Here is a 12,860-nt window from a genome sequence, read left to right on the forward strand (position 1 = left end):
GCTCCAGCACCAATCCTAGCACCAGTGTCCCCAGCTCCACTCCTGCTGTCTGCCTCTACGGCAGGTACTTTTTGTTCCTCCTTTATCCCCCCATTCTGTGGTTTACAGTAGCGTTACTGATAGGGTATCATGCATGTGACTGTACCTTCTTTCAGTGTTCAGTCCTCATTAAACTGGCGACTTCTTTAGTGGGTAAGATTTGAAAGAAACCAGTCAGATGCACGAGGCTGCCTGGTGCCCGGCCACAGCGACAATGCACTGCATCGCTGTTTCAAGACAGAGTGGCTGATGTTCTTGCATTCTCACTGACTGATGGTCGGGTTCACAGTTTGGAGTCAGGAGACAGGTGAAATCCATCTCTTAGGAAACTGCATGATTGGGCCTGATGTTTCTTACTGCTTAAGTTTCAGAGACATTTGTAAAAGAAATTCTTGATGGGCCAGAGTGATAGCACTGTGACTCGGGCTGGATGCTTGGCCTGGATGCCAGATGCCGACACCCTAGGTTCCAGCCCTTAGACCTCTGCTGGGAGTTGATCCCTGAGCTCAGAGGCAGGGGGAGGCCCTTGAGCCTTGCTGGGTGTAAGGGAAGGGACGAAGTCTTGTTCTTTGGTATCTGCCCCTGCCCCGGCAGTACTGTCCTTCCGTCAGTTATTTCCAGCACATGGCCAAGGACGCCTGTCACCATGGAGGCTGGTGCGGTGAGGCTGGTGCCGTGGCTCTCCCGTGCAGATCTGCACTTCAGGTGTGCTTCATTTCTCCCTGCTGGCCGACAGAAGTGCTTTGGACAGTGCCCCAGTGTCAGCTGTTCACACTGTGCAGTTCCTTCTGATCACTGTGGGACTTGATGGTAGCTGTGTATTTTGGGCTTCCTGAGAACAGTGATGAAATCTGGACAGTGAGACTCAGTCAGTCCATAGTGTGGAGTTGTGTGAGCCTACAGTGAGACCCAGTCTGTAGCGTGGAGCCATGTGACCCTGCAGTGAGACTCAGTCAGTCTGTAGCGTGGAGCTGTGTGACTCTACAGTGAGTCTCAGTCTATAGTGTGGAACTGTGTGACTCTACAGTGAGACTCTGTAGCGTGGAACTCTGGGGCTGTTGGTGCCTGGCCAGTTGGGAGACTTTGGGTCTCCATTCTGAACATGCGTACCAGGCTGCTCCAGGCTGCCTTTAGACTCAGACCGGAGCCCTAGTTCTCTGTTGTTACGAGCCTCTGTGTAGAAGGGCACAGCCCACTGCATTTAGCTGGTGCGTGTGAGTGAGCTTAAGTGTGAGGGTTTGTACTGAAACGGACCAAGTGTTTGGTCTGTGGCATGTCTTCGGTGGGCCGATGAAACAGGAGTTTGCGTGTTTGACTGGACGTGGTGGTGATGGTCAAGAGTGCCTGGCTTCCTGCTTGTGCATTCCCGGGTGAAATCAGCCATCGTGCTCGCCAGTGCATCCTGTTATTGAGTTGTCCAGGGGAAATCATCTGGAGGCCTGCAATCATTTTGTCATAGTGGAATCACACTGAATTTTAATTATTTGCTTTTGGGTCACACCCAGTGACGCTCAGGGGACCATATGGGGTGTCAGAGGTCAAACCCGGGATGGCTGCATGCAAGGCCAGCACCCTCCCTGCTGTACTTTTGCCCTGCCCCTCCCCCCCACACCTCCCCACTGAATTTTCAGTGACTGTCAGTTTATTATGTTGGTGATGATACTCCTAGAGCAGAGGGCATCCAGGAAAGACGTGGTGCGTGGCCTCTCGGTGCGTTGCACTGGGTGTATTGAATCTGCGTCTGCCACGTCAGCAGTGGAGAATGGAAACGCAAGTCCGTCCATGTGGGGGCAGCTCAGGGCAGTAGGTGGGCAGGAGGGTGGGCTCTGGGCTGTTCACAGGCTGCTCACGGAGACCTTCCTGGGTGAAAATACTCATTTAAGACCAATTGTTCTCACTCCCACCTCGTTGGTTTGTACTCAGAGCTTTTTCAAAGACTCCTTGCGGTAGAACATAACAAAGGCAGAGTTTAAGGCCAGCGCTTTCAGACAGCGTTCTTTCACCTTGCAGGAGATAAATGGTTCGCCAGGGCTCTTAGTCTGATACGAGAAATTTTTTAAACAATGGGGGTCGGGGCATGGTTTGGGGTGGTGCTCAGGGCTTACTCCTGGCTCGGTGCTCTGGGATCACTTACTCCTGGTGGGGCTCAGGGAATCTCATGGGGTGTCGGCTCAGGGAATCTCAACCGGGTCAGCCGCATGCAAGGCAAGTGCCCTGCCCGCCGTTCTGTTTCTCTGACCCCATAAATATGAAAGTGTCTAATTTTCTTAAAGTTGATTTGTTTAAAAAAGTGAGTTTTTCCAAAAGTAGAGAATACGGTAATATTGTGTGCCATGGAGGCAGTGGGAGGGTGGGAAAGGGGGTTATCCTGGGAAGATTGGTGGTGAGGCATGTGCACTGGTGGAGGGATGGGTGTTGGATCATTGTGTGTTTGTAACCCAAACATGAAAGCTCGTAACTATCTCACGGTGATTCAATAAAATTTAAAATAAATAAATAAAAATGAGTTTTTGTGTTCTAAACTCTTCTCTCTGATTTTTTTTTCTTTTTAGGTTACCTAGGGTATGAATTAATACAGACTTGGCAACTGAAAGAACTTAGAATCAGCATTTTGAGGTAAATATGTCCATGACGAACATCTTAGTGGTAGGGCTTCTCCGTCTTTTGCTTTTAGAAGAACTCAGTGTGTAGGGAAAGGTGAAGTGGAGCCTGGCCTGGCAGCGCCCGCCCGGGTCAGAGGCAGAGAGGAAGCCCTGGACCGGGAGGGTGCTTCAGGGGCCTCCACCCGCACCCTTGGGCATGGTCCCAGAAAGGGAGGGGGCGGGAACCCAGAGTTAGGTCTGTCCAAGTTCAACATTTGTGATCAAATCAAGATCTTCCTCAAAGATTCATCTTGGTTTTTGATTTATAATCGATTCTAGGAGAAGCCCCCCGACCCCCTGCCCGGTTCAACTTTCTTTACTTCATTGACATTGTCAATTGGTTGATGAATGTTCTTGTCCATAAATGATTTTTGTACAAGAGTTTTTGTATGTGGATATAGGAAACAACACACTTTTAGCCCCCTGTATTTTATTATTTTTTTAAATTTATCTTTAGTCACTAACTTTGGATTTATTTACTTTGTTTGATTTCCTTGTATGCACTTTGAAATCCTCACGACCTTTTCTCTAACTTTTTCTTGCCCCCAGCTCTCAGGGGGTTAGGCTTGTGATTGTCTGAGTGTAAACTCTTGTTCTTTGTTTTAGAGTAAGACTTAGTACCTAAAATAACTCAGTGTCCTTTTGTTCACGATGTACTGGGAAATAATGGCCTTTTATTCAGCCCTTCGTGCGCACAGGGCTGTCTTGCAGTTGTCTTTGTATTCCCTTTAAATCCCGAGATCCCAACCCTGGCTATTTTGCATTTGTTTTTCAGAGCGGGGCTTGCTGTGGTTTTCCAGTAAACTGCTATCACAATGTCAAAATGCAGTTCCGACAACAGCAGAGCAGAGCTCGCGAACATTGAAACGGTAAATCTGTGACTATGTCTGTGCCTAAGAGGTAGCGAGGGTGGGCTGACACGTTTGACCAAGTCACATCCCAGCGAGCCGTGCGTGGGAGCGGTGGACAGCCTCAGCAGTCTCCTGTTGTGTCCCGTGTCTGACCAATTACTGGCTCTGTCGGGGCAGCTAACGGGTCAGTTCATCTGTGAAACGCTGACACTTGCTCTAGCTGGGACTCAGTGCTTGACTAAGGCCAAGTTGGTGGGGGTGGGGGCGGGGGCAGCGATTTCAACAGGCCACAGAGTGTAAATACTGGTGAAAAAGGTCTTTCCCTGCTCACATTATTGCATTACATGTCGAATTTTTACTCATATCTGCTTTCCCTAAAGAGAAAGCGTGTCACTGTGGCCAGCAGCTGTTTATGAAATGAGTGAAAAGGAGCCTATGGAAGGGTAACTGGACAGGCCGCGTCTCCCCTCCTGCGGTCACCTTGATGGGCCAGGGGAGGGGGTCAGCGGTCACTTCCCAGCGAGGTGGAAACGCGTTGAAACGGTCCTCAGGCCTCTTCTCTGCGTGTTCCCGTGCAGACTTCCACGCACGCCCGGTGCCCGTCAATAGCTGAGTGGCACGGTGTGTGGTCACCGCTAGTGCGGTCGCAGTAGGGAGCAAGGCACCTGGCTGGCTCTGGGAGCGCTAGTGCCCCGGGAAGGAGGAAGCTGTGTCCATCCGCGCGCCGGCGTGAACATGTGCGACGCAGGCGCGTGGGCTAGGCTGTCGGGGCTGCTTGGGGTCTCAGGGTGCAGACCTGCTGGCTTGTGGCCGCACCTTCATGGCTCCAGCCCGTGGGTGTTGCATAAGTGTGCCACCACCTGGCTCTGGAGACCCCAGTCTAATTGCTACTGTTTCGCTTAGTTGCTTTTTAAAAACTCCTTATTTGGAAATTCCAAGTATAGAATTGTTGCAAGAGCGAGGACAGACGAGCCTGTGGGGCTCTCCCTGTCCCCAAACGGTGCTTAGGGCAGTTTCTCTCGTGCACCAATGGCGCCTGTTTCCCTAAGCACGGACTCAGCGGCTCCGTGCCCAGGTGTGGCACCTCTGTACCCAGGTGTGGCTTGTCCGTGCCCACGTGTGACTCGTCCATGCCCAGGTGTGGTTCGTCAATGCACACGTTTGGCTTGTCCGTGCCCAGGTGTGACTGCTCTGTGCTCAGGTGTGGCTCCCCCATCCCCAGGTGCGGTCCCCTCGCACCCCGAGAGGCAGGTGGCCCTGTCAAGTGTCTTCTTTACCATGGGATGTTTGTGTCATTTCTATCTCATGATGCTGATTGTTTCGGAGGCTATTGGCTCCCCTTTCTTAAAAGCTGGAACGTCTTTTCTTAACGTTTAGCCTCCCCCATGTATCATCATCCTGTTTTTTTTTTTTCCCCTTAGGATGAAATGGGGGCCATGGTAGGAGGAGGGCCTGTGGCGGGGTCCTGGTGTTTGGGGGTTCACACTCAGTCCTGCCACCTCCTTCCTTTGGAACCTCCGTCCGCCCACCAGGATTTTGGCCACCTGTTTCCTGAGCCCTCCGCTGTGATGGGTGTCGGGGTCACACTGGGGCCAGGCTCAGGGACAGGCCAGAGAGGCCACAGGCGTGGAGCCCAGCAGACACTGGGAGGGCAGAGTCTGAGCGGGCTCCTTGGAGGCTGTGATCCGGAGGAGTCGGGTTTCAGGAAGGCTGGAGCTGTGTCTGACCCGCAGGACGAGCTGCCTTGCTCTGGAATGCCCTGCTGATGCCCTCCTCCCTCTCTCTTGCCCAGGCGGCCACTGCAGCTGCCCGGCCCACAGCGGCCCTCAGCTCTGAGCCCTGCAGCCAGGTGCCAGGATGCCCTGGGCATGAGGTGGGCCGACTCTGACGGCAGAATCTGCCATGTGGCTCTGTGCAGCACAGTCTACACTTGAGACTTCTTACTGGATTAGGTGCAGCAGCTTAAATATCGGCCACCCCTGCGCATATAAATGGAACCTGTCAGGAGAGACGGGCTTTTGTGATGGAACAAAGAATGCGATTCTTTCCGTTCAGTGTGGGTGCTCGGAAGCTGGGCGGGACCAGCTGTTCCGCTGATGGCCCAGAGAACCCGTCCCTCTGCGCAGTGAGGAATGCGAGAAGGCTTGGTTTTTATTTCATGGTCTTCCCATCAGCTGATGTTTTGCACTCTCTCCTTGCGAAAGGCCATGTGACATACAGATGGGGCTTCGAGACCATGGCCAGGCCCCATGTCCATTCTGCCAGGACCCATGAACCTTTCCAGAAATGCGTTTTGGTCATCCAGCTGTGAGCTGGCAGGCCATCTATGGAGGGAAGGCCTGTGTTTTATAGTCGGATAAAATGACATAATATCTGGGGGGTTTGAATCTTTCTTATGAACAAGCACCACGCCTCATGCCTTTCCTACATTTGCTAATTGTCTGAACAAGAGCACTTTTCTGATTATCTGATTATAGGAGTTAAAAAGCAGTTGAAATATGTTTCTGTGTGTTTATTTACATAAGTATATTCATATTACTTTGGACAACCTGGCAGGCTACCGAATGTAACCTGCCCACACGGCAGAGTCTGGCAAACTCCCCGTGGTGTACCCAATATGCCAAATACCAGTAACAATGATGGGTCTCATTTTCCTAGCCCCGAAAGAGCCTTGAATATGGCACTTTTTAAAATCTCAGGGCTAGGGCGAAGGAGACGTTACTGGTGCCTCCTTGAGGCAATCGAGGAACAACAGGATGATTGTGATCGTGATACTCATATACTCATTCACACATTACACACGTGTATATTTTAAAAGACATATCATGTTTAATTTCTTTTAAAGGTATGTTATGGATACGGTGATGTCAGTTAATATAGATATGGCTCTTAATGGATTCAGAGTGTCCTGTTATATATCAGTACCCTAACTCATTTAGTTGATTTTTTTTTATCAGTACATGTTAAAGCTATTTTGGAATCTTCAGCAGTGATGCAGGATTAAGTACTTGTGGGCTTTCTACCTCTGTGTGCAGGTGTCTAACTCTTTTCACTGGGTTTCTGCATGTAGACCTGCTGGGTTGAAGTGTACAGAATGTCTGACTTTTGAAATGATCCCTATGATTTAAAAGGAAAAAGAAAAGAAAGAAAAGCAAGCACAGGAGTTTGCAAGGCCTGTGGGAAGGATTGTCCTGACGTCTCTCCTGTGTCTGTGCTTTCCTTTGCCTTAGCCCTGCATGGTCATGTAATGGTCTTCTTTTTCCCTTTTGTAGTAAGCTGTGCTAGAGCAGAAATGCAGTGAGAGAAACACTGGATGGGTGAAAAGCTCTGCTTTGCGACCCCTCAGCATGGCGGCTCTGCAGCTCCTGACCCCTGCTTCCTCACCAATGGGTCCTTTCTTTGGATTGCCATGGCAACAAGAAGCTATTCCCGATAACATTTATACGCCAAGAAAATATCAGGTACTAATGAGAACACTAATACCGGAGCATCTGCACTAAAGTGGAATAAATTAGCATAGAGGTGACATGACTGATAGAAAACTCATCTACCTTTTGAAGCTTTTCTCTTCTGGTTAATTTTTTCTCATTCCGAACTCTTGTTCTTCTTCTTTCCCACTTGACGTAAACACCGTGGTTTACGAGGTTGTTCCTGATGATTTGTTCCAGGCACTCAATATTCCAACCCCAACCCCACCACCCCAATCCCATCATCACCTTCCCTCTACCACTGTCTCCATTTTCCCAACCACACCTCAAGCCTGCCCCTGTAGCAGGTCCACCGTACTTTATTTTATATTGCTTGTTACCAACTAAAGGGATAACGGAATGATCCAAAAAAAAAAATTCCACAGAAGAAAATTTGTGGAAACTGTTTGTATCTCACCGTGGGGACTTTAAGTCCTTGTCTGAGGGCTTGTTAGGCTGTTGTTGCAAATTTTGCCTTCTGTGTTAATGGGATGGATTGGCTGCCCCGTTATATCCCATCCAGCCTGGCGTGCTCCCACTGGGATGCCAGTGTGGTGGAGTTTGGAGAAGTCACGGGCTGCAAATGCAGCCATGCGGTCCAGACGGTTCTTACCTGGGCAGTCGGGCCAGGGGCATGGTACCAACTGGTGGGTGTGGGAGCCGCTGCCGGGGCCTTGTCAGGGTGAGGGCTGGCCTGCCCACCTCCGAGATCATCTCAGAGGGCTCAGTCAGGAACGGACATTTTTGTGGCTAGTTGATCTCTGTTAAGATTTATTTCTGAGTCTCTGCAACAAGGCCGGCAGCTGACCTCCATCAGCACTGATGGGGGGATGTGGGTGTGGCAGTTGGTTCCCCTGGAAGTACAGGGAGGTGGGGGAGGTTGCCCATCTTGGGTCTGAGGAGGCCTGGAGTGTCCAGCCACAGAGACTCACGTCTTTGTTTCCAGATGATGAGGTTCTCTACGGTGTCACACCCGAGGTGGTGGGGTCCGGCTGTAGGTGTGGCAGTGGCTTTGGGGTGTGGGAGCAGCTGCCGGGGCTTGGTTAGGGCGGGGGCTGTCCTGCCTGCCCTCCTTAGATCACCCCGGAGGTCTCAGCCAAGAAATTTTTGCCCAAACACTTGTTCTTAATAGAACTTTTCTTTTCTAACATCTCCAGGGGAATTGAGTTGATGTGTGTGTGTGTGTGTGTGTGTGTCTGAAATGTTTAATTTTTTCCCATATGAGTGTCTGTCCTCATGAGCTAGGTGGGAACTTGAGATTGGGTTGTTTGGCCCTGAACTGCCAGAGCCACTGTGCCTGTAAATAGCACAGCGGGTAGGGCGTTCGCCTTACAAGCGGCCAACATGGCCGACCCGAGTTCGATTCCTCCGCCCCTCTCGGAGAGCCCGGCAAGCTACCGAGAGTATTCGATATGCCAGACACAGTAACAGGAAAGTCTCCAATGGAGACGTTACTGGGCCCGCTCGAGCAAATCGACGATCAACGGGAGGGCCTTTACTTACTTTACTTACTTACTTATTTTATTCTAGACATGTTTCCTATCTGTGCAAAAATAATTCTTAAAGAATTTGTAACTGTTGTTTCAACATAGGATTGTGCACATAGCTCTATATAAACAGACATTTTAATTTTTGCAATTTTTTTTTTGATTTGGGGCCAGAGCTATAATAAATACAGCAGGTAGCGTGCTTGCCTTGCACGCAGCTGACCCAGGTTTGATCCCTGGCATCCCACATAGTCCTGAAGCCTGCCAGGAGTGATCCTTGAGTGCAGAGCCAGAAATAAGTCCTGAGCACCACTGGATGTATAACCCCACAAAATAACAAAAATAAAAATATAAAAAAATTATTTGTGTTTTGTTTGCCCTGATCCCCCCCCCCCCCCCCCCCCCACTCCCAAGCAATGCTCAGGACTTACTCCTGGCTCTGTGCTCAGGGTTCACTCCTGGTGGTGCTCAGGGGAACATATGTGGTGCTGGGGACCAAACCTGGCTCTGTCTGTAGCATCTCTCTAGCCCCATAAGAGGCATTTTTGTGTTGCTGATTATTCTCAGAGACGTAAAAAGATAAATTTATTTGCGGACTATTTTTAGGAAAATGTGACAGTTCCAGTTTTCTAAGTTTTCTTCTTGGATAAAGAGGTGTCTATAACGCCCCCTCCCTCTCACCCCTCCCCCTTGTTTCTAGGTCGAACTGCTGGAGGCAGCTCTGGACCATAACACCATAGTCTGCTTAAACACTGGCTCAGGGAAGACGTTCATTGCAGTGCTACTCATGAAGGAGCTGTCCTACCAGATCCGCGGGGACTGCCAGGACAATGGGAAGAGGACGGTGTTCTTGGTCAACTCTGGTAATGCCAAACACTTGGACCGACTCTGGAGGAAATGGGATACGATACGTGTGATTAAGCAGATTTTTCTCAGCGGGTGCTAAATACGTGAAATCATTGAACGTGGAAAGAGCTTGCTTGCTAGAGCTCCACTAGCAGAAATGTCCTTTGGTTGCATTTCTTGTTAGTGTTGCTCCCAAGCCTTCATCAGCTCATTCCCACAGGCCTTAAGCTTCACTTTTTTTTCTCATCGACACAATTGCTTTTCATTGTGGCTCTGCGGTTACTGGGAGTGAATTCCTCCTGGAACAATCTCATCCTTTTGGAACGTAATCTCCTGTCCCATAATCTCAAACAGCAAGAATGGTTTTCTTGTTTTCTCTTGTTTCTTTCCCCTGCGCCCTCCCTCTCGGGCACGTGCCGAAAACACGGGCTTATGCACCGTCCTCTTTTTTACAGCAACAAAAGACAACCCAGGAGTGTGGGGCTGGGTTCCCGCCTAGAAGCTAACTTCTCGGGTTGGAGGAAACGAGCTGAGGGAGGAGGTCTAGGAGCCTCTCTGGAGTAACAGGAAGCAGGGCGGAGCCTCAGGGCTGCTGATTTTCCACGGCAGATTTCTTTCATGGTCCTAATGATCCCTAATCCCGCGGGCAGCTGTGAGTGATCTCTCCTGCTCGCCCCTCCTCACGTGGTGCGTTATCTTTGTGATCAGCGAACCAGGTCACGCAGCAGGCGTCAGCTGTCCGGACCCACTCGGATCTCAAGGTGGGGGAATACGCGAGCCTCGAAGGAAGTGCTTCTTGTACAAAGGAGAAATGGAGCCAAGAGTTCACTAAGCACCAGGTAAGACCTGAGGTGTCTCTGGAGACATCCCTACAGATCCCTCAGTTTGGCTTCTAAAACGGCCCGTAGCCTTTTGTTGTCTGCTTGGCTTAAAGACTCAACTACCTTATACCTAGAAGCTAGATGCGAGCCCTTTTGGATTCTCTCTCTCTAAAAAGAGACTCCCCCCCCCTTTAAAATTTTATATAGATCCAAATACAGTACTGATTTGATTTGTTTTACTCTTCATAGAAAAGAAAGAGCTTTGTAGTATACTTTACTTGCTTGAAAACCAATTCCCATGACGTTTCCGACCTGCAGGTAACCCACGTTCAGAAAATTTTCTGTTGAGTTAAATGGTCTTAAAACTTAAGGATTTCCTTGGTTGAGGGCTCTGGGTCTTTGACTTCCTTTAACTTACCCTTCCATGTGGAAGGCCTTTTGCATGTTGGCACTGGGGAATCTGGCAGGTTCTGATGCCTCCTAACTGACCCGAGACACACACACACACACACACACACACACACACACACACACACACACACACACACACACACACACACACACACGATGCCTCCTAACTGACACACACACACGCACACACCCAGAAATGCAGCGCCTTCGAGGGCTGAGTTTTCAGAGACAAACTCCTTACATGCCCAGAGGACTATCAAAAGGACATTCAGTGGGTCTTTTTCTGGAAAACCATCTCAGTTCAACAAAAGAGGCAAGCACCACAAATTCTCTTATGATAACTGATAACTTCCATTGGTTTGGTGAATGGCCCAGCAGTCCAAATAGATCAGTAGAAACCTGAAAACCCAGATGGAGTAAATTGAGTAGATTTGGCCATGCAACGTGGGCTTTCATTGTTGAGATTGTTGTGTTTTGGGAGTGGGGTGGGGGGAGGGGGGCGGTGCTTAGCACGGTTTGCTCTCCAACTTGTTGAGTTCTCTCTGGCCTGTTATTGAGGTTTTCTTTCTCAGTCTGTCTCCGTGTTTTCCAGTTCCACTCTTGTTCTCCCAAGTATGGGTTTCCATTCGTCCGTCCGTTCATGTGGAATTCATCTGAGTCGAGGCGGGTTGAACGGCTTGTTTGTGTCTGATGTTGATTTTATTTCAGGTTCTTGTTATGACTTGTTATGTCGCCTTGAATGCTTTGAAAAATGGTTACTTTTCACTCTCAGACATTAATCTTTTGGTGTTTGATGAGTGCCATCTTGCAATCTTAGACCATCCCTACCGAGAAATTATGAAGGTAAATTTTTTGATTTTTCTTAGTTTGAATAATTTGGTCAAATTGTGGAGTATGGGCAGTGTTCTTTTATATTAAAAACAATGCTTGTTATCAATTTTAGAACCTTGGTTCCAGCAGATGAATGAATTAATATTGAACTAATGTTCATATAAATATACTACTGAATGTGTGATAAATATTGTATAGTAAATATATAATCTAAACTTCTACAGTGCAATTCAAGCATTATCTGAATAAATGAAATATGTAATCTATCATAGTGTTTTAAATGTGCCTTTTGGCGAAGCAGCTTTTTTTTTTTCATAAGTAAAATATCTTGAGTTTTATTAGGCTCTCAACCAAATACCTGACAGTACCTGAATTTTTCAGTGCAGTTTAACAAGAATTGGAATACAAATGCTAGTTTTCTGTGCCTTTTTTCTACTTAGCGCTCTATTAACTTTGATTACATTATTTCGACAAAAGATGCACCATTATTATTTAGAGATTACACCCAACAGTCAGAACTGCTGAAAAGGCATTGTGAAATAATTTGTTTTCTACAGCTGATTATGAGAGCCATATGTCTTTGGATTTCTGATATTTTGCTTATTGAAGCAGCTCTTTTAAGCGAGCTACAATAGCTCCATAAGTAAGATTTTTAGTGTGCGTTTATGGCTTTGACAATTTTAATATGTGCTGTCTCTTTTGTTAATGGCCTTGCAATGTGCGGTGCTCACTGTGGACATCTTCTATTAATGCTAGCTCTGCGAAAACTACCCACTCTGTCCTCGGATTTTGGGACTCACTGCTTCCATTTTAAATGGGAAATGTGATCCAGAGGAACTGGGAGAAAAAATTCAGAAACTGGAGAAAATCCTTAAGAGTAACGCCGAAACTGCCACGGACTTGGTGGTCTTAGACAGGTAGGTGTGCTTGTGGCTGCCTGGGCTTTCCCGGGACCAGCAGTCCCAGTGACAGGCCTCGGGTCCCGTGCAGGGCACCAGGCAGAGGGAAAGGGCCAGACAGAGGATTCCCACCTGGACACTCATCTGCGCGCCGCCAGGACCTTCCCTGTCTCCCACGGGAACGAACAGGCACCTGGGCTTCTCACCCAGGTGAAGAGCGTTGCCCTTCCTCTTGGCCCAGGGTGTTGGAGACGGTACCTTCGCTTTCTTCTGTTTACTTAGAGAATTGAATATTTCACACCTGAGACTCAGAACAAGCCAGAGTGCAGCCATGACAGGTGGCAGGAATCAGCCAAATCAGCTAGGCCTCGGGTGCAGTTACAGGAACTGAAACCGTCTCGGTTTCCCAGCAACGAAGCAACGTGTAACTAGCCAACCTGAACCCACCTGGGAAAGTTCCCGGGCTCAGCAAGTGGGCTCAATCAATTCTCACAATGCCCCAGAAGTTGCTTTTTGTTAATCCTAAAAGAATGAGAAGTCTGGGGCTGGAGCAATAGCACAGCGGA

General features: G+C 48.8%; 1 protein-coding gene across 2 annotated transcripts in view; it reads left to right on the top strand.

Annotated features, from left to right (window-relative positions):
- Positions 1-12,860, top strand: part of DICER1 (dicer 1, ribonuclease III) — a 72,140-nt gene that overhangs the window by 21,178 nt on the left and 38,102 nt on the right. For both annotated transcript variants that reach the window (XM_056133330.1, XM_056133332.1), the window contains exons 2-8: positions 2,592-2,655; positions 3,457-3,550; positions 6,805-6,993; positions 9,187-9,349; positions 10,041-10,171; positions 11,273-11,407; positions 12,152-12,312. In XM_056133330.1, coding sequence (XP_055989305.1) covers positions 6,880-6,993; positions 9,187-9,349; positions 10,041-10,171; positions 11,273-11,407; positions 12,152-12,312 — 704 coding nt within the window. In that variant the 5' untranslated portion in view covers positions 2,592-2,655; positions 3,457-3,550; positions 6,805-6,879. The remainder of the gene's footprint in view (positions 1-2,591; positions 2,656-3,456; positions 3,551-6,804; positions 6,994-9,186; positions 9,350-10,040; positions 10,172-11,272; positions 11,408-12,151; positions 12,313-12,860) is intronic.

The sequence above is a fragment of the Sorex fumeus genome, unplaced genomic scaffold (genome assembly GCF_029834395.1).
Source record: "Sorex fumeus unplaced genomic scaffold, SorFum_2.1 ptg000098l, whole genome shotgun sequence".
Classification (NCBI taxonomy): Eukaryota; Metazoa; Chordata; class Mammalia; order Eulipotyphla; family Soricidae; genus Sorex; species Sorex fumeus.